General features: G+C 36.1%; 1 protein-coding gene across 1 annotated transcript in view; it reads left to right on the forward strand.

Annotated features, from left to right (window-relative positions):
- Positions 1-19,076, forward strand: part of TTC8 (tetratricopeptide repeat domain 8) — a 46,246-nt gene that overhangs the window by 2,634 nt on the left and 24,536 nt on the right. The window contains exons 2-6 of the mRNA XM_032482486.1: positions 10,763-10,883; positions 12,023-12,086; positions 12,203-12,362; positions 12,577-12,666; positions 14,781-14,825. Of these exons, the coding sequence (XP_032338377.1) occupies positions 10,763-10,883; positions 12,023-12,086; positions 12,203-12,362; positions 12,577-12,666; positions 14,781-14,825 (480 nt within the window). The remainder of the gene's footprint in view (positions 1-10,762; positions 10,884-12,022; positions 12,087-12,202; positions 12,363-12,576; positions 12,667-14,780; positions 14,826-19,076) is intronic.

Consider the following 19,076-nt stretch of genomic DNA (forward strand, 5'->3'; position numbering starts at 1 on the left):
ATGTATGTTTAGTGGATCTGATTTTGGTAATGCTACTGAAGGAAGAAAGACAGGCTTATACTGGGAAATACTGCTGCTGTCACTGGTTAACCATTGACGTGGTTAAGATCATTATGGCAATAGCTCCTGTTGTGTCCTGGCCTATTCTACCATCCTGTTTGTTGTGGATTTGAAATAATACTTCATGATATGATACATAATTAATTTTAATATCCTAGATATTTTAAATGTTATTTTTTGTTACTGTTTTATTATTACAAGCAGGGCTTGATATATTCAGCTCCTACAAATATCAGCAAAGGCCTAGGAGTAATCTGTACCAGATCTGGAAGAAATTTATGATATTCTTTTCCTTTCTAATTCTTTTTGTTTGTTATGCTGAGGTAGTTTATTTGAAGAGGAACTGTTTATATTGTCAGAATGATGAGTAACACTTGACCAGAAACAGAAGTTTTAACTTGATGTTACTTTACCGAAATAGCCTTTGGATGCCTGGATAGGGCTTCTGAAAAGTTCACAAGTTCACTCCTGTTATTCTTTGATCCAACCTTTAAACATTGTGCTTTTTCACTGTGTGCTTTTCTTAGCACCAATTTGTATATTTTGTGTCCAATTGTTATTTCATTTTGGAAATATTTTCTAGTATGATTTCCCCAAGCTTAAAGAAATCTTGCCTTTTCCTTAATTAATTAAAAAGAATTTAAATATTTATATTAGAGGGTGGATGTATGTAATGAAGATCTTTAGGAAGCTTAAGGAAGTTCCTTTGAATAAGAGCTTGAAAATTTTCTTTCTTTGTCTTAGAATGTGAATCCAGGATGGCAGATCTGTGGAATGGCACAGAATCTGGTACCCAGGATCTTTCCTTATGTATTGGCTGAATGAGTGTGTCCACTGCATATGTGTTTGGATGATGTTTTTTATGTGTGCCAACTTCCCCTCTGTTTATGAAGATCACCCTAGTTGATCACCTGACGCTCTTTGCCTTTCCCTGCCCCCCCCCATCCTTAATTCATAGCACCGTAGGGTCTTAAATGTATTCATCTTTTCAAATAAATGTAATTGCATTATGGACATTCTTAATTCATTTTTTGTTTCGAGGGTCAGTTTCTTTTAAATCAATTGAGCAAATTCTTCCTGGATTTGCTCCAGGAGAGTGTTTCTGATAGTAATTATCATCATTGGCATTTCTTAGGATGCTCTTCTTGTTTCAGTTTAATGGAGAGACTAGTAATCTATGGAAAGCTAACAGAAATATGATCAGAGCAGAAGCAGATGGTCCTCATCCCCACAGTTAGCTTGTTTATCTTCATGGGCCCCTTTAGCCTCAAGGGCTGTTTTTTGAGGCTTCTACTAATTTAGAGTATTTTCCCGCTGCAGCCCCTTAAATTACCATTCCTGTGCCTCTAAACTGATTTTAGTACAAATGAGCAACTTTGAAGCAGTGTCTGGACACATGGAAGAGAAAGGAAATTAAAGTATTTCTTCTGAGTGCCTAACGGATTCAATTTTGCTCTTGCTTTTTTTTCCCCCCAGAACAAAAATAGCTTTTGTTTTTTATGTTAATTTTCACTTTTGGTTTTGTTTATTTTTTTTTTTTCCAGATGAGGAAAACCTCTCTAAAGTGATTTGTTATTTGCTAATCTTTTGATAAGCTGGTCCAGGGAGCTTCAAAAAGATAACATTTCAGTAGTCATATGTTAGTCTCTTGGAATGAAGCCTACCTCTAAGACTATTCCTTCTGCATTTTGTCCTCCTTTAAGAGATACCATTTTGGTATAGTATCATCAAAAATATTTAGTTAGTGCCTTGTACTTTCTGTTAGGACACGTGGATTTTATTTAGTTTTGATTCTTGCCAAAGCAAAGTAGTCACGTTGGCCAGAGAGCTATGATACACTATAACTAGCATGTTTCTTTAGAGTAAAACATTCTTATTTGGATACAGAAGGACTGAAGGGTAGATCGAAGATTTACGTAGTGTTTAGTAATGAGGAAGGGTTCCTGAAACAGATGGATTCTGAACTGCTTTTCCCAGGTGCAGAATGGTGAGAAACAGAGGGCGGGGTCTGTAAGCCTGAAAGACATTAAGATTCTGATCAGTTAAGAGTAAAGGATAACCGATTAATTTATCATCATTTCCCCGTTTGACAAAATACTGTAAGAATAAGCAATTCATAGAGAAGCATTGTCTTTTTTCAAAGTGTTCTCTAAATTGTGACCAATAAAAGTGGTTAAAGTTATAAGATATAAAAAAGTGAAATGCAAAATGGCCTTCCACACAGCCGTGTGACCTAGAGGGGATGCTTGCTTTTACGGCTCATGTCGGTCATCCTGATTAGTTGCTTAATCTGATTACTGTTCTTTGTGCTCCATATGTCAGATTCGTGGCTTTAAAACTAGCCTTGATTTTTTAGCTCCAGTATAATTAAACAGTTCATAAAACAGAGGCTTTTTAGGTAATGGGTTTTTTTTTTTTAAAGATAATACTTTTCTAAATGAGGGGAGATTTTTAAATTATTAAATTTAAAAATCAGTGATTCTGGGAGTGGGGAGGTTTAGCTGTTCATCAGAATGGGGGTTGTTCATCTTTTCCTCCCCATTCCCAATCTCTGCTTATAAGGAGAGATGTTGCAGAGAGGAGAGGATTATTACTGTAAATGGTTTGAAAGTTGAGAAAACGCTGAAAGCCACTGGTTTAGATAAAAGGTAGGGAAGCAGGGGTCCCCAGTAAGCTGTATGCTAGTAGTTGGCTGAGACAATGATCTGGTGAGCCAAGCCAAAAAAACAACTTTCTGTATGATTATCTAATTTATTTCCTCTTTGGGGCCATGGAGACTTAGAGCCAGACTGAACCTTTTGATTCTGCACTCTGTGGAGCAGTTCACTTTATGAATGTGTCTTCCTGCTGAATTTTACAGAATACTTTCCACTTGGCTCCTTCGTCACTAGATCTTTAATTTTCTGAAATCTATTCATTACTCTGTTCTCTTACATTCTTTTCCTTCCCATTTCTGCCAAATTCTGAATAGTGACTCTGTGGTTTAAGAGCAGATCTGGTAGACTCATTAGCCAGAATAAGTATTGGTGGCAATTAGGAAGTCGCATTCGGAATTAACTGGAGGCTTAATTCCCCTGAAGTAACAACAATAACCTAAGAGAAAGCTGTACCCCAGGGAGGAGGGAAGGAAGCAAACTGCTGTGAAGTGAAGTTTATGCTAATGAGTGTTTGCTGGTTCTAGGCAGTGCCACTGTCTTCTTACTCACTCACTTGGAAGGAGATTCAAAGGGAAGTTTTAATTTGATGTGCCGGAACCGGGAGTCAGTTCTGAGTTCCGAAAAAGGAAGTAATAGAGTCGAGTGCGCTCTGTTCACTTTATACACGTTTTCACAAAGGAATTCCGTGTGCTTGGCACTTCTTGTTCAAAGTGCGACCACCTCACACTTCATTAACTGAGGGAGTGTATGTAAAAGGACTCTGAAAATTATGAAATATTCTTCAAGATGAAAGGTTTTATTTTGAAAGTTATCCTCTAAAGTAGGCGCTATCGCTCTAATTTGAGAGGAGGTCAGGGGAATGGAGGTTGCATGATGTGTTCAAGGTCACACAGCTCAGTAGGTCCCTGAGGACCAAGGTCTTCTGAGTCTAGGGCAGGGCCTGGTTCTTTCTACTCAACTGTGTTGATACCCATGGAAATAATTTGCTGGACCAAGTGAACCTCACTTGCGGTTTTTTTATATGGGTGGATTATCTTAGATCATAAAACTACAGTTGAAAGAGACCCAAAGATGAAGGTCTCAGTGTTTTTGAAACAGTTTTACCCTATCTCTAGATGAGAACTTCCTGACTCTTCCCTCCATCGTCCTGCTGCCCCTGGGGGATCTCCAGACCAGCCGCACCTGGCCTTGGGCTTCCCACAGCCTGCAACCTGCTGTTCCAGCCTTGCTATGCCCCCACATAGAAAGCAGAGTGCATACTCTTGACTGAGAGTGTCTAGGTTCAAGTACTTACCTGTATGCTCTGACCTCAGAGTTTTCTCATCTGTAAAATGGGCATGATGATATACCTACCTCAAAGGGTTGTTGAGAGGGTTAAGTTCATTAATACACTGGTAAGCGATCAAAAAGTTTAGCAGGTTTGCCTCTGTATAGGCTAGAGATATTTGCATGGTAGGATTCTGTCATTTATATTTTCTGAAAGGATTGTTGGTAATCTGGAAAGGATCTATGAGGAAAGTGTCCAGTGAAATTGATGATAAAATGATGTTGAATATAGTTCAGAGATCATTGGCATGCAATGATTTCCAGAATAATCTCTTTCCCTTTTCTCTGACTTTCTTATCTCCCATGTGTTCTGCTTTTCTCTCCTCCATCTAAGTCATCTATAATTGGTCCATACTTGAGAATAGCACTTAACATGTTGTATTGTAATTTATTTAATTATGTGCCTTCCCCCATAGAATGTTTTTAGTGCCTATCCGGGTGCCAGGGGCACCAGGAGAATGTTGTGGAATTAATGTGTTCTCAGCCTCACTGGTGGTTAAGCCTTGCCTCCATCTTCATCCACACCACCTCACCTGTCTCTACACCTTCCCATCCTCTAGGCTGTCATTTTCTTCTCTGACCTTCTCATTTCACATCATTTCCCTACATGATTTTTACCTGCATGGTAACAAGGCATCCAGCATTTACTTCCTATCAGTGGCTCTGTCTCCTTTAACTCTTTTCTTTTCCTTTTCAAACGTTGCCTGCTATCAACTCTGGTAAACTTTTTTTTACCCCTTCTATATGGAACTTATCTTGTATCTGTCCTACACTTTCCCCTTCAGTCCTGCCTTATTATTTCCAACTCGTTTTTTTATCTCCAAGATGGACTGGCAAGAAAGAGCTCTGGCTTCTTTGTGTGACCTTGAGCAAATTACATCATGACATCTCTGAATGTGTTTCCTTATCTGTAAAATGGATAACAACACTTACCTGCCTCAGTGAGATGGTTATTATGAGACTCAGATGAGATAATGGATCATATAGACATGTATACAAATAAATGGAAGAAAGAATGGAAGGGGTTAGTTCTCCTGCCATCTCATTGCCTATATCAGTGTTTCTCTAAGTATGGGCTGTGGGATCTAGGATATCTGTTTTTCCAGATCTTTCTTATGCACACCGGCAGCGAAAGCCCGCAGTTGCTGTATCTTCTTAGCTGCTGTTTTGTGTTGGGTTCAGCTGATGTCAGATATTCTCTAATCCCACCCTGTAGAGACCTCACTGTCCAGCCTAGTCTAGCCTTCTCCTCTCATGTTGCTACAGTGTGTCAGGCTCCAGAAGTTGCTTGTCCTTACTTAGTGACCAGATGGCTTACACATTGCTTGCACACATCATATATTCTTAAAAAAATATTTAGGGTATTCTTTTTGGATTTTAGAGCTGTAGAAAGCAAAGAAAGCAAGGATCCTTTGTTCTTCTTTCCTTTTTCTGTTTCTTAGTAGCTTCTTCAGTAAAACATGCCCCAGATTGTGTTCAGAGGCTGCTGATTATAGACATTTAAGTGTAGATTTTTTCATAAATGAATTTGTTATAAATCTTTTTTTATCCAGTGGATTTCTATGTAATTTGGACAGAAAAAAATCTGAGTTTATCAGCACCTGGCACTGATACATACTACATAGTCTATTTACAAAAATTTCTCAGAGGACATTACAGTCAGAATTAATTTCTTATCAGCAGCCACTAATCCTATTATATTTATGTGAATAGAAGGGTTTATAGTATGTGGATTTTCCTTCTCCTCCCCAAGTGATTAAAGCCTGGATGTTTTAACCACTATGAACTTATTTTTAAATATAAAGAAATGTTTCCTTGGTATAGTTGTAAAATTATTTTTAATTCCTGAGATACTATGACTTCATTAAACAAGTAGTTAAGATATCCTCTCTGTTAGAGTAATTAGAATTTTCTAATCAGAGAAAATTTAACACTCTTCAGTGTGTATTAGTTTTACAGAACTCTTCAGAGCCCTTTTGATAAATATTAAGGTTAATGTTTGGGTTTTAGTTGAATGAGTTTGAGTCCACCTACAAATACTTGGTTAGTCATTAAGACTTTTTTATTTTAGTAATTGTATTTCTTGAAAATGTTTACTACCTTCTTAATGCTTTCCAGGAACCAGATCCTGAATTGCCAGTGTCTCAGGTAAAGGTTTTAGCTGCAACCTTTAGTTTAGAGAATAGTTTAATTACTTAGTTGTTGCTATAGATTAGCAAACTTGCTGCCTATTTACTTGTGCTGTTATAAAATTAGCCGTATCTACCAAGCATTCTATACCTGTATTATACATACAGGTATATATGTATAATATACCATTATGATGTACTATAACATAATAGTATAATATACTATTGTATTTCCAGTACTTTGTGTCTGTGGATGAATGGCCTTGTAGACCTAGTGCACTCTACTCATTAAGACTTGAAGCTTAAATAGGAATGACCAGTATTGACCCTGAAGGATGAGAAAAATAAAGGAGGAGGCGACAGAGGACCCTGGGGACAGGGAGCCAAGAAGTCAGCCTAGCCACGAGTGTCTGAAAAGACTGTGATGGGTAGGACTGTGTGTCCTGAGTAAAGAGTAGGCCGACTCTGTTTGGGAAGTTCTTGGTTTTAGAGAAAGGTGCCTGGCGTAGTGAGGAAGAAAGGAAGACACCATTCCCAAATTAACTTGGTTAGAAAGGGGAAGCGGCCAGAGAGACCTGCTAACTGGATAAGACACAGCAGATGAGTGGGGAGGGAGCCCAGGAAGAGGAGATCTGATTGGGGGACTCCTGGCTGGTGAAGCTTTTAGCCCAGAGGGTTTCCAGTAAGTCTGGGAATAAGAAGGGATGGGAGAGCTATAACTCAGAGAGCTTAAGTATTACCAGGTGTTTGCCCTGCCAAGCGAGAGAGAATTTTAGCAGTGGTTTTTAGGTAAATAAACAATTTGAGACTCATGGGGTTCATATACATAATCATCAGACCTCTTAGAAGAAAGCAACATAGGAAGTACTCTGATGGAGGCCTGGATAGTATTAAACAAACATAGTAAATAGGTTAAAATGTAGTACTCTGTTCTTTAAAAGGATGACGTTTGTCATTGGAATGTTCATAATCATGGTTTCCAAATTGATAGATGGTGCAAAACTGTATTTTTGCATAATATGTGTACAAATCATAAGAAGGACCTAAAGTATGAGTAGATTAATGTGCTTTTTAGTTTTCCATAATTTTGGAAGTTTTTTCCATTAAAATTAAATTAAAACATCAATAATTTGCACTGTTGGTATGGTTTTAAAACTTTAAATGGTATTTGAAAGTTTCAAACCAGCTCATGAAGGACCTGCATTTGATATTTCCTGTTCTAATGTCCTAAACTTAATCTCTCATTGGATAGTTATCAAAAGTGGTAAGAAAGGAGCAAGGCTGACTGGATTCTTTTACGTTCACTATTCACACTTTTTGCCTTTCTTTTCCGTGTTTTTATGACTTCAAAATAAATGAGGCTTTACAAAAACAATTCAGTATTCTGTGCCTAAGTTTTCCTTTTCGTAGAATAGGCCGAGTGTCACACGTTACTGAGTCTCATAATGTGTAAATCAGTTTAGACAGATTGTTCTTTTGGTAGCTTTATTCTAAGAATAACTTAGAAAAACTGTTTCTTACATGCCTTAAAAGGCCTTACATGGTCTTGCATTCTGTATTAAGAGGAAGAGAACAATTTAAACCTGTTTTGCTCGGTCAGTAGAGTTTTAACCTTTCCATATGTCTGTTTGAATCGCTAAAATTGGATTAACCTCACAGAAGGTAGTGCAAGTAACGCAATATTTTCCTGATGTTAGCTGGCAGGTACTTGCCTCAGGAGTAATGTCCTGTAGACTAACTCAGTGAATGAGATGCGATTATGTTTCACAGACAAAAAAGGAAATAATTGATATGATGATTACTCATCTAGATTGGGAGAATCTGTGCTTTTCCATTATAAAAAATTCCTAAGCATCTATTGTTTGGATTGATTTCACAGAACTTCCAATACATAAGTATTCAAATTTATTTACATAAACTGCATGACCCTGTCATTTACTAACAAGTTAAATATATCTGATAAAAACCTATTTATAGTTTTATTCAGATTCAGGGAGCAGTGTGGGATTACTTTGTTATGCATTTTATTTTAATTGCTGATTAGTTTTGAACTTCAAAAAAAATTTTAAACAGACAGGATTTTAGGGCTGTAAAACATACTTGGCTTGCCTCCAAAATAATATGTTTTCATTAAAATTCCAAGAATTGTTCATATTATCCAGAGCAGTTCTTTGAATACAATCTGATGTTTAATCAAGCAGTGGTATGTGACTTTCAAGGTCATTTTTTGTTGGATAGAAGGAAAGTCAGGAAAATTAATATTCTCAAATACTGATGATATTCAAAATTAAGTAATGGTTAAGTAGATTTTATTAAAGATCTTAAAATATCTAAATTCACATCATTGTTTCTACTTTTTAAGAGTGAGATTTTAGAAACTGAAACAAATATAGATCTATTTACCTTTTTTGAAAAAGTGAATTCTTATGGAATAAAATTTTTAAAAATATCTCCCTATTTGGCTTCTGAAGCATGTATTCCTTTGGTGGAGAGGGAAGGCTGGATTTACTTTCCTATGTTTTGCTTAGCCTGAATTAAAATATTTGAACCTCTTTAGTATTTGAGAGGTTAGTAGGAGGATGGAAGTCAAGAAGTGTGATGGGCTGGACTAGGAGATTACAGTATGGACATGAAAATAGGTAAAAAACAAAATGTGCATGGATAGTTAAAATCCAACTGTGTAAATGATACCATAATAATAAAAACTTGCTTTTGGAGAGTTGATTTCACTATGACTCCAAATCATACTTCTGAAGCTTCGTTTTTCATCATCAGGATGAAAATCCACATACCTCACGTTGGCCTACAGGGTCCCTCATCTGCCCCTGCCTTTTTCTCCAGCTTATTCTCAGCTGCTCCCTCAGCTGAACCTGATTCTTTTACAAAACACAACTCTTTTGTTTCCAAATGAGCCCTCAAGCTAGCCTGCCTTTGTCCTATTCACTTTACCTGACACACGCTCTCCTGTCTTGGCCACTGGGCCCAATTCTTCTCCATTACCCTTCCTTCCACCCCAAGGTAGCTGGGTGCCTTTCTCTGCCCTTCTATAGCATCCTGCAGATTTCTGTTATTACACTTTCCTCATAACACTGAAATTCTTAGGAGCTATAGCTTGGGCTGTGGCTTACTCATCTCTGTTCCCAGGACCTGGCCTGTAGTAGTGCTCCCTGGGAATATGGGAATGAACCAGTGAAGCCCACATTCTGCTTCAGTGTTTGCACAGAAAGTGCTGCAGTCCTTCCTCCTGCCCACCAGAGGGTGCTGAGCAAAGAATGTCCTTTTGAAAAATTAAAGCCACCAGCTACTTACAGGGCAGTATGAACTGTGAGGACTTTGCCTTGTCATTTAATCCAGTAGGTGATGTATTCAGGGAAATTAGGATCCATGTTTTAATCTACTCATTTCTCAGAACCTAGCCCAGTGCTGTATAATTAGGAAGTGCTCAATAAATGTGCGCTGATGATTGAATGCATCTCGAGGGCTTTACATGAGCACTCTTTGGACCTCTTGTAGCCTCCATCTTTTCCTCTCTCAGTCCCTTTGCCTTCATTCAGCGTGCTTCACAGCCAGATTCCTAGCTTGGTGAGGCCTGACCCCTTTCCACATTTCCCTTATTGCTACTTCCTCCAAACAACAGAGTCAGTCCTGTATTGCTGCTTCATGAGTTGCCTTCTCCCCAAATCTTCCTCAGGGCACCCAGCTTTGTTGCTCTCTGCTTCTGTTCTGTAGTGAAGCAGAAATTAAACTTTTCTGATAAAGCAGTTTTAAATGTTTAACAAAATATTTAATTGTGTACACCTTTACATCTAATTTCTCAAGCTAAAGCAAAGCTGGTAAGATATTTTCCAGATTCCTTAATGACCTTTTCCATTTTTTTCCCCCACTTTCTAGCAGGTTTTCTACCAGCTAGATCACAAAGCAACCAAGATTGTGATGACTAGTTATTGGGAAGTGGGAGAGATTGATCTTAATTCAAGTCAACATTTTTGGAATACCTACTGTGTACAAAAACCATAGGTGTTAGGGAAAATTAAAAAATGAATAAGGGAAAAAAGCTTGTGTTCTGGTGGAGAGAGGGCTAACGTATGTCCAAATAGTTATAGTGTTGGGCAAATATGGTTAGTACATAATAAAAGAAGTATATAAAAGAGACTGCTCTATAAGAGAGACAAGAGGGAAGTAAGTTTAGAGTTAAACCATCAGGGAAGTCTTCATGAAAGACTTGGCCCTGGAGGAGGAAGGTGGAAAGAACGCCATGGTTATAGATTTATTCATTTGTTTTCAAATTATTCTAGTAAAATTTTCTGTAAAGATCTTTCATTCATAAAAAGGCATGTCAGAAGACTACCCAGTAGTCTACTCCTTTTATTTCCTGGGTTATTAATACTAGGTTGTTTCTTGATTAGTAATGACCTTGCCTTCTTGTATTAGTTTGTCAACATAGCCCTTTAAATTAGTATCATGCATTAAGTGTGGTAAACACGTTTGATAAAAAAAGTTAGGTAATAATAAAGGATGGCTAGCTTCTATAGGCTCTCTACTACCTCTAATGCAATTTAATATATGCCTTATCTTATCCATGCTTTTTAGGCAGCCTGGATTTTAAAGGCACGCGCACTAACTGAAATGGTGTACATAGATGAAATTGATGTAGATCAGGAGGGAATTGCAGAAATGATACTGGATGAAAATGCTATTGCTCAAGTTCCACGTAAGTCTTGGTTTTTCAGTTAAGTAAATAAAATGCCATTAGGAGGAGCAATACTCTATTTTTTTTATATATGAATAAGGCATTATACACATGAAACACGTATATATGTGAAAAAATATTACCTTAAGTAAGTGGTCTCTTTTCTGCCTTATAGTACAAAGACACAATTTAGTTATATTATCTTAAACTTAAGGTGTGAAATTGATGTGTAACCATTTTTCAATAGAAGCTATTTTACGTACTTCAAAATATTATATAAAAATTCATTTTATCTGAACTGCTCATCTAATATATCAAAAGATTGTTTACCTAACAGTCTAAACACAGGAAGCATCCAAACAGCAGAAGTGTTCTAAAAGGATGTTTTAAAAAAATGGTAATTTGAAAACATTGCTTCATTATAATAACTGAAGATGATTTGCCCTAATGAATGATGTGAGGTGATGGAGTGGTATGCTGGGCTGTGAACGCCTATCAGGATTGTCACCAAAGCCTAGTCCCAGCTTGCAGATGTGCTGGTGCACATGATATTGAATGATTACCATGACATATAGTGGTCTTGCTGGTAACTGATTACTTGTGACAGTTATCAGTCATGTATACATGTTTGGAAGGTAATAACTGTTTTAATGCCTCAATGGAAATTAAGGGGAAAAATACATATGTTTCATGTTAAAACGTCTTTTTTTCCCCTATCATTTTGCTCTTTTTGAGTTAAAATATCTAAATCCTAGATATTGGGGGTAAATGGTCTTTTATTCGGGGAAGAAGTTTGTATGAAAAATAAACTGTGAGTTTAGAACCGATCATTTTGATGTGTTCGACCTTTGGAGCCTGCCTGTCTTGAGTTTGAATGCTGGCTCTACTAACAGGTTGACCTGTTTACTTAACTCTCTAAGCCTTTGCTAAGTGGGTTAATACTATTTACCTTACAAAATTGGTGTGAAGTTTAAATGTGGTAGCATAAGTAGCTTGAGAGGTACTCAATAAATATTAGTCTCAAACATGTTTCCCTAAGATACATTTCTTATTATTGTCTTTTTCACCAGGCCAGCACATTTGTGAAAATTGCGTTAGCTGACAGTTTTTATAGATTAATAAATAATACTATAAATTGAGTTCTCCATGTCGTCTCGTAGGTCCTGGAACATCTTTAAAACTCCCTGGAACTAATCAGATGGGAGGGCCTAGTCCAGCTGTCAGGTCTGTACAGTAGCTCCCTATTTCATACCCTCTGCCACTAAGGATTGACCAGACTGTATGAGAATCTTCCTTTATTGATCTTCTTTGTATTTTAACAATTTATAATCTTCACACAGGCCAATCACTCAAGCTGGAAGACCCATTACAGGTTTCCTTAGACCCAGCACACAAAGTGGAAGGCCAGGCACCATGGAACAGGCCATCAGAACACCCAGAACTGCCTACACAGCTCGGCCCATCACCAGCTCATCTGGGAGATTTGTCAGGCTGGGGACGGTAAATTTTCTCGCCTTTACCTGGCCTTGTATGACCAAAGAAATTTATGTTATGTTACATCATTTTTCTCTATTGTCATAGTAGAGAATTAGATGGAAGATTTTTGAAGATGATTCTGTTTACCTGTGTTGGCTTTATACTTTTATGCACGTTAAACTCAATTTATGTTTCAAGAGAAAGTTTCAGATTTCTTATTCTATCATTTTCCCCATAGGCTTCTATGCTTACAAGTCCTGATGGACCCTTTATAAATTTATCTAGACTGAATTTAACAAAATATGCCCAGAAACCTAAATTGGCAAAGGTAAGTACTTAAGATTATTCTATGTTGTGAAGTAATGTTGGAAGAATTATCATAATAATAACACTGCAGGAAATGGATTAAAATTTGTGAAGGAAAGACCTTGTCTTGATTGAAATGGAAATGTTTAATTACTCTAGTATGTAAAATTTCTCTTAGCACTGAGTTAGGGGGAGTCAATCAGAAATAAAGTATATATTCCATTATAATAGGAAATTATTTTTCTCCTAATAAAGAACAGTGATTTATACAAAGAAAGCAGATATGCAGTACTGTCTTTTGGTAATGATGCTTAGGAGGTCATCTGTATATGTGTGTATTTTTTTTTTTTATTTTTCAGTTTGGATTATTCTCAGAGAAATCATTTTCTATTCTTGTAGGATTTTAGGACTGTCAAAAAGAAGATAAAAAATATGTTCTCATTCTAATTAATGATTAATCAGGCATCTCAATAAGGATTACATAAGCCAGACAGTGGCAAGCCAACTACATTAATAATTCTAACTACTCAAAGATTAAATTGCTCCTTTAAATTGAAGAGGAAGTGAGAGTGAGAGAAAGAGAGAAGGAGGGAGGGGGGAGGGAGAGGGGGAGAGGGAGACGGAGAGAAAGGAGGGTGTCTGACCTTTCCAGTATAGAGAAATTTGGAGGTGGGCGTGGAATAATTCAGAGCCAGGAGCAGTTATTTTGTGGAAACTGGTGTAAACCTAGCTCAGGTTTTTAGCTGCAATCTCTCTGAATTCTGTGCGTGAGTGCTGAGCTCATTCATATTATCGGTTCTACTGGCATTTAACGTATTTACTAAATATAAAACACTCTAGGGAAAATGAAAAGGGACACTAGCCATACAGACTTGAAATTTAAATCAGAAAAAGAAATGCCAGTTGGTAAACAGGGAATCAGAGTATAATAATACAGATAGTGCTTTTTCTTAATTTCTTTTTTGACAGCATTCCAGTCAGCTTCATTGAGCAGAATCATGCAGCTTTACTTATTTCTCTTTCCCTTATGAGGAATATCTGGCTCCCGACTTTTTTAGGCCATTTACTGGAGGTGGCTGAATGGCAGCTTGATACCAGTGCTCTTTTCTAGCCAGGGAGTACAGTCAATGGAGGCATTTCCCTCAATTGAACTAAGACGCTTCCAGGACAGAAATGGCCTATGTTACAAGATTTAGACTGAACTGTATTTTGCGCTTACTTAGTGTGTTGTAGAAATAGTGCCAGGTTTCTCTACCTTTGATCCCCAACGTGCCTCGACTTACTAGGACTCGTTTCTGATGCTGGCATATTGCTTGAAGTACCTGTGGTGACTGCTTGACGCTGTCTTGGGTGTTGTAACATCCTTTTCATGGCAGTCGTAGCACTGACTTTGCTCTTAACTTTTTTTCTTTATAAGAGCAAATGGAGGTTTAGGAGTACTTTTTAAAAGAGAGCCTTATCCTGATTTCTTTTTCCTTTTGTTTGGTTGCCTCCAAGTCTTCTCAGTTAATAACCTTGATATCTTCCGGGGGTGCTATCCTCTTTGCAAGCGTAAAATAATGGTGTTATGGACGAATGTAGTACCACCAAGAGGTAGTCCAGAAAGTGCTTATTTAAATATCTAGATGAGTTGGGTGAAGTATTAGAATAATGGTTCTCAGCCCTGGCTGAGCATAGAGGCATCTCCACATTAAGTAAAAAACACCCCACTTTGCAGTTAAACTCTACTTTGTTTCAGAAGGAACTTCCTGATTTTCCCATATGTAAAGTGTCATTATTAATATCTTAACCACTGTATAATGCATACAGTTTTATGACAGTCCTAAAGTTAGTCTTTTCATTTGTCTCTTTCTAATGAAATAGTATGTGTAGTATGAAAAAAATTGTTGAATTATTTGAGCTTTCCAGTTTGTGTTCTGTAAAAACAGGGATCAGTTATAAGTAACCTTATTTTAAAATGAGAGACTGTAACAAATGATGGATAGACCCTTTGCTTATAAATTCCAGGCACTTTAGAATACTGTGTTATTTTGGTTCAATCCAACTGATGTCAAAATGACCTTTGAGTTTTGATAATAACAATCGAGTGCCTTTGTTAAAATCTAACGGTTTTTTGGTCATTTTTTTTCTTCACAGGCTTTGTTTGAGTATATCTTTCATCATGAAAATGATATTAAGACTGTAAGTTTTGAATTTGTGCTATTTTTTCTTGTTATTTTTCTGACTTTGGGGATTTAGATTCTCAAATATTCTATTTCTTACCTTATAAACAGATGAAATTGTTAAAGACTGGAGAATTACTAATACTTTCAAATCCACTGTCGTTTCGATAGGAAAATTTATATAACTATAGGAGTGGTAAGACTGCTGCCTGATCCATAGAGTAGATCGCCCTTAAAGAGCAGGATACAGATAACGGAGAATGCTGCATAACATATTTGTGTTAAAGCTCATTTTTTATACTAGTAGTTGGCATTGTTGATCTGTTTTTTCCTTTGGTCCACACAGTGGTGATAGGGTTCCCGATACATGTATTTCTGGTTTCTTTGTAGTGTGCCCCGTCTCTCCCTTTAACATTTTATGATAGAAAATTCCAAACATGTGCAAGTAGAGAATATAAATCGCCTGTATCACCATCACCCAGCTTCAACAATAACCAGTGATCCATCATCTTGGTAGCCTCTTAACAGAGAATTTTAAGGTTATATGCATATGACTTCTTCATCTGTTTCAATTTTTGCATGCTAATAGGCACATGAGCAGGAACTTCACAAATTTTGTCAAATTGAATGTAGTAAATTCTGCAGTGTCTAATGATAGTGTTTTCTGTCATTTTTCCCTTTCAAGGAAAAAGCTTTATACCCATAATTGAGTATGCAAAAAGACAAAAAACATTTTCATCAATTGTATTTCCTATATGTTAACCACTATGCTATATACTAGGAAAACAGTATAGCAATACGGTGTTTTTTCCTGCTTCTACAAGCCATGTGATCTGGCTGAGGAAATAAAATTGATATAATGAAACAATTGAAAAGGTAATTGCCAAACTGTGAAATTGATTTTTTTCCCCTATTATTATTTGGTAACAGAGGGGTTAATATTAGTAAAGATCCATAAAATCAGTGGGATTTTTTTTTTGGAAAGGGAGGAAAAAAATTTAAAAGAAGGGTAAAAACATAAGCAGGGTATGGAATGAGAAATAAATAGGTCACATCCTCAAAAATGGGAGCGTCAGAGAGCCATTTTAATAAAGAAAACAGTGACCAAACTTGATGCTAGATTTAGTCTGGATGACAGAGGAGAGACACAGGTCAAATCTGCCTCCTAAAGGTGCTATAAGAATGTTTTACTAACAGAAATGAGATAATTAGGGAAGGAAGTCAGTTTGTAAAGAAGCAGAATAATTCACTGGAAGGCATTCTGAGTTTGAAATTGTGCACGGTTGTCCCGGTGGAGATGCCCTTGCATGTACTGAAGCTGTGGCACTAAAATGGGAGAGCCTGGGCCAGATACGCCGAGTACAGGAGTTACCTGTAGTGACTGGTAGTGGATGTGGTGACATAGAGAAAAAAGCAAACTAGGGCTGGGGCAACTGAGAACCGTGCACATTTCTGTCAATAAAAGTCAATACATGCCATTTTCACTAAATATAAAGTTGGTCAGAGGCTGTCAGCGTGATACATAAAATCATATAGTTGTACTGTCATTGAAAAGAAACCTTCAAATACCATCCTATTTCATACCTGAGTACATGTTTGTAATTACTAGAGTATCATAAAGCTGTAGCTTGAGTTTTGGAAGATTAATTCACTCACTGCAGAGACATTTATTCTTTCATCCAACATATTTTGAGCCACTGCAATGTGCTAGGCACTCTCCTAGGCCCTGAGATTACAGAGTGAGTCAAACAGACAAAATCTCTGCTCTTTTGGAGATTTTGGTTGGGCAACGAATAGAGAAAATTAACAAATTTAAAGATATATAAAATGTCATGGGATAAGTAGTATAAATATAAAGCAGAATATTTCACAGAGTTGGTTGGATTTATGAAGCAATCACAAAGGAAAAAAGACTCACTGGTTCATATGTATCTCTATACAGAGGCAGAAACAAAACCACAGGTGAAAGGCCAGTAAAAGGGTTAAATATGTAGCTCAAGTATGATTTTTAAAATATTAGTGTTTCTCAAATATTAAAAAGCTTATTTGAATTTGATAGAAAAATTTTTATAGAAATGGAAACCCAAATAACAAGCAATTTGCATTAGAGAAAATACTAGTAAACAAGCACATAAAAGATGTACTTTCTCACTGACAACAAAAATGTAAGTTAAGGAAATTTTGGACCTACAATTTTACATTTATGGAATTTGAAAAAAACTGCTGGGGAAGAATGGAATAAATTGTTATATCTAATAGATGATATTTTAAATGATATAATAATTTGGAAAATGATATGATGATATATAGCAAGTATCTGTAAAGATATTTATTCAATTTATTTCTGTAATTCACTTCTCAGGTAATTTCACTAAAAATTAATGTGTTATATTTGCAAAGATGTTGATTGTCACGTTAGTTGTAGTAGCAAAAAAACCTGAAAAACAATCTAAATGTTCCGTGACAGAAGATGAGTTTAGTAAATTATAATAAATTACATGATGGAATTTTATGCAGCCATTAAAATCATAATTAATAAAAAGTAGGCAGAAACATTAAAAGTGTTTATTTTATAATGTTAAACCAACAAAGTATACCACTTAGTGTGATAAATAGTATTATAGCTCTAAAAAGATGTATTTATGACAGATACTAGAAGGTATCACCTAAAAATGAAAATAATAGTGTTATGAAGTTAGGATGTATTCATTCTACAAATATTTGTTCAATGCCTATGTTGTGCTGACAGCTTGGATTATAACAGTGAATCAAAAAGCTTTACCTCGTTAGCACTAATGGCGATGATCTAATTTTACCTTTTTTTCTCCTCACATTTTCAATAATAATGTTATACAACTTTTCTTTTATAAACTTAGCTATAAATTAGGAGCAATAATAATAAACTAAAATGTTTGTAATTATATGCTCCTTGTTATTTTCATCTGCTTACCCTCAATAAATATACACTATTTTATAGAACCTAAAATTAAGCAAAGTGTTTTGTTTTTAGTTAGTAGAAAGCATGAACTGTTGGTTCCTCTGATTTCCCTTTTTCTTCATTGATTGATTGATTGATTGATCATTTGATTGTATTATTCTTTAAACAAATAATTATTGAGTGCCTATGTACTGGCACTCTGATGTGTGCTATGTATACTGAGTGGGATAGATGCCCTGTGTCTGTTTTCTTTCTCTGTTATAGGCTTGCCATGTTACCCTTCTTTAATGGATCAGATCGTTCCATTAAAATGTCCCTTTAGACTTTACCACAAACATTATTTTCTGAATAGAAGGATTTAGATAATGATCACAAAGCATGTATTTTTATACCTTTCATATGCTTTAAAACTTAAGCTGGAAAAAGAAAAAAGGAATTCTGTGTTTTAACCTGACGAAGAAATCAGAAGTGCTTTTATGCTAGTAACTTTGGGTGGCCTCCAAATTTCCTTGTAAACAAACTGTTCTATGCAAATAGACTATTAGAGACAAACAGAGCATATTGTGAAGTAAATTAAATATTAAGAAAGAATAAAATTGATCTTCCATGGAAAACTGTATTTCTCTCTCTGAGTTAATACTTTTCACTTGTTGTAGGGCAGTATTGTTACAACTAAAGTGGCTGGTAGGTTGGTGGTTCATGTTTGTTTGCAGACAAATATGGAGGCTCCTGTACATCTTATATATAGGATAACTACAGGGAATCTTCTGAAGTGGTATTTAAATGTTAAGAAAAAGTAAAGTTCGTCTATGGAAAACTGTATTTCTGCCTTTGAGTTCTTAATAACTCCTTCCCTTCCTCTCCCTTTTTGGGGCAGTATTGGCAGTTAGTTGTTGACAAAACTGAAGTGGCATGTAGGTTGGTGATTCGGGAATCTTTATTTCTATATGCTCTTTAATTTCATCATCCTGAAGTTGTCGCTACTACAACAATAGTGAAGGGATGACTGTTTTTTTAAACTTGAGTGGTTTGGAGCACTGTTACTTAGGAAAGTCATTGGGGATATTCACAAATATAATATTGTCTAGATCTGCCAAAGTTCTCTGTTCTTACGGACTTTTATAAACTTATGCCTTTTATTTATGACATTCTAGGTCTTTATTAATATCTAGATATTAGATTGATTAAATTATTCAAAGATCCTTAAATATAAGTATATAGTCATTAATTTTAAAAATGCTGGGAAAGACTAAAGAAACATTTTCTATCACCACAAAATTTTTCAAATGTTAATAGCTTTAATTATGAATCTTAATACTCTGACAGTTTTGT

The sequence above is a fragment of the Camelus ferus genome, chromosome 6 (genome assembly GCF_009834535.1).
Source record: "Camelus ferus isolate YT-003-E chromosome 6, BCGSAC_Cfer_1.0, whole genome shotgun sequence".
In the NCBI taxonomy this organism is placed as follows: domain Eukaryota; kingdom Metazoa; phylum Chordata; class Mammalia; order Artiodactyla; family Camelidae; genus Camelus; species Camelus ferus.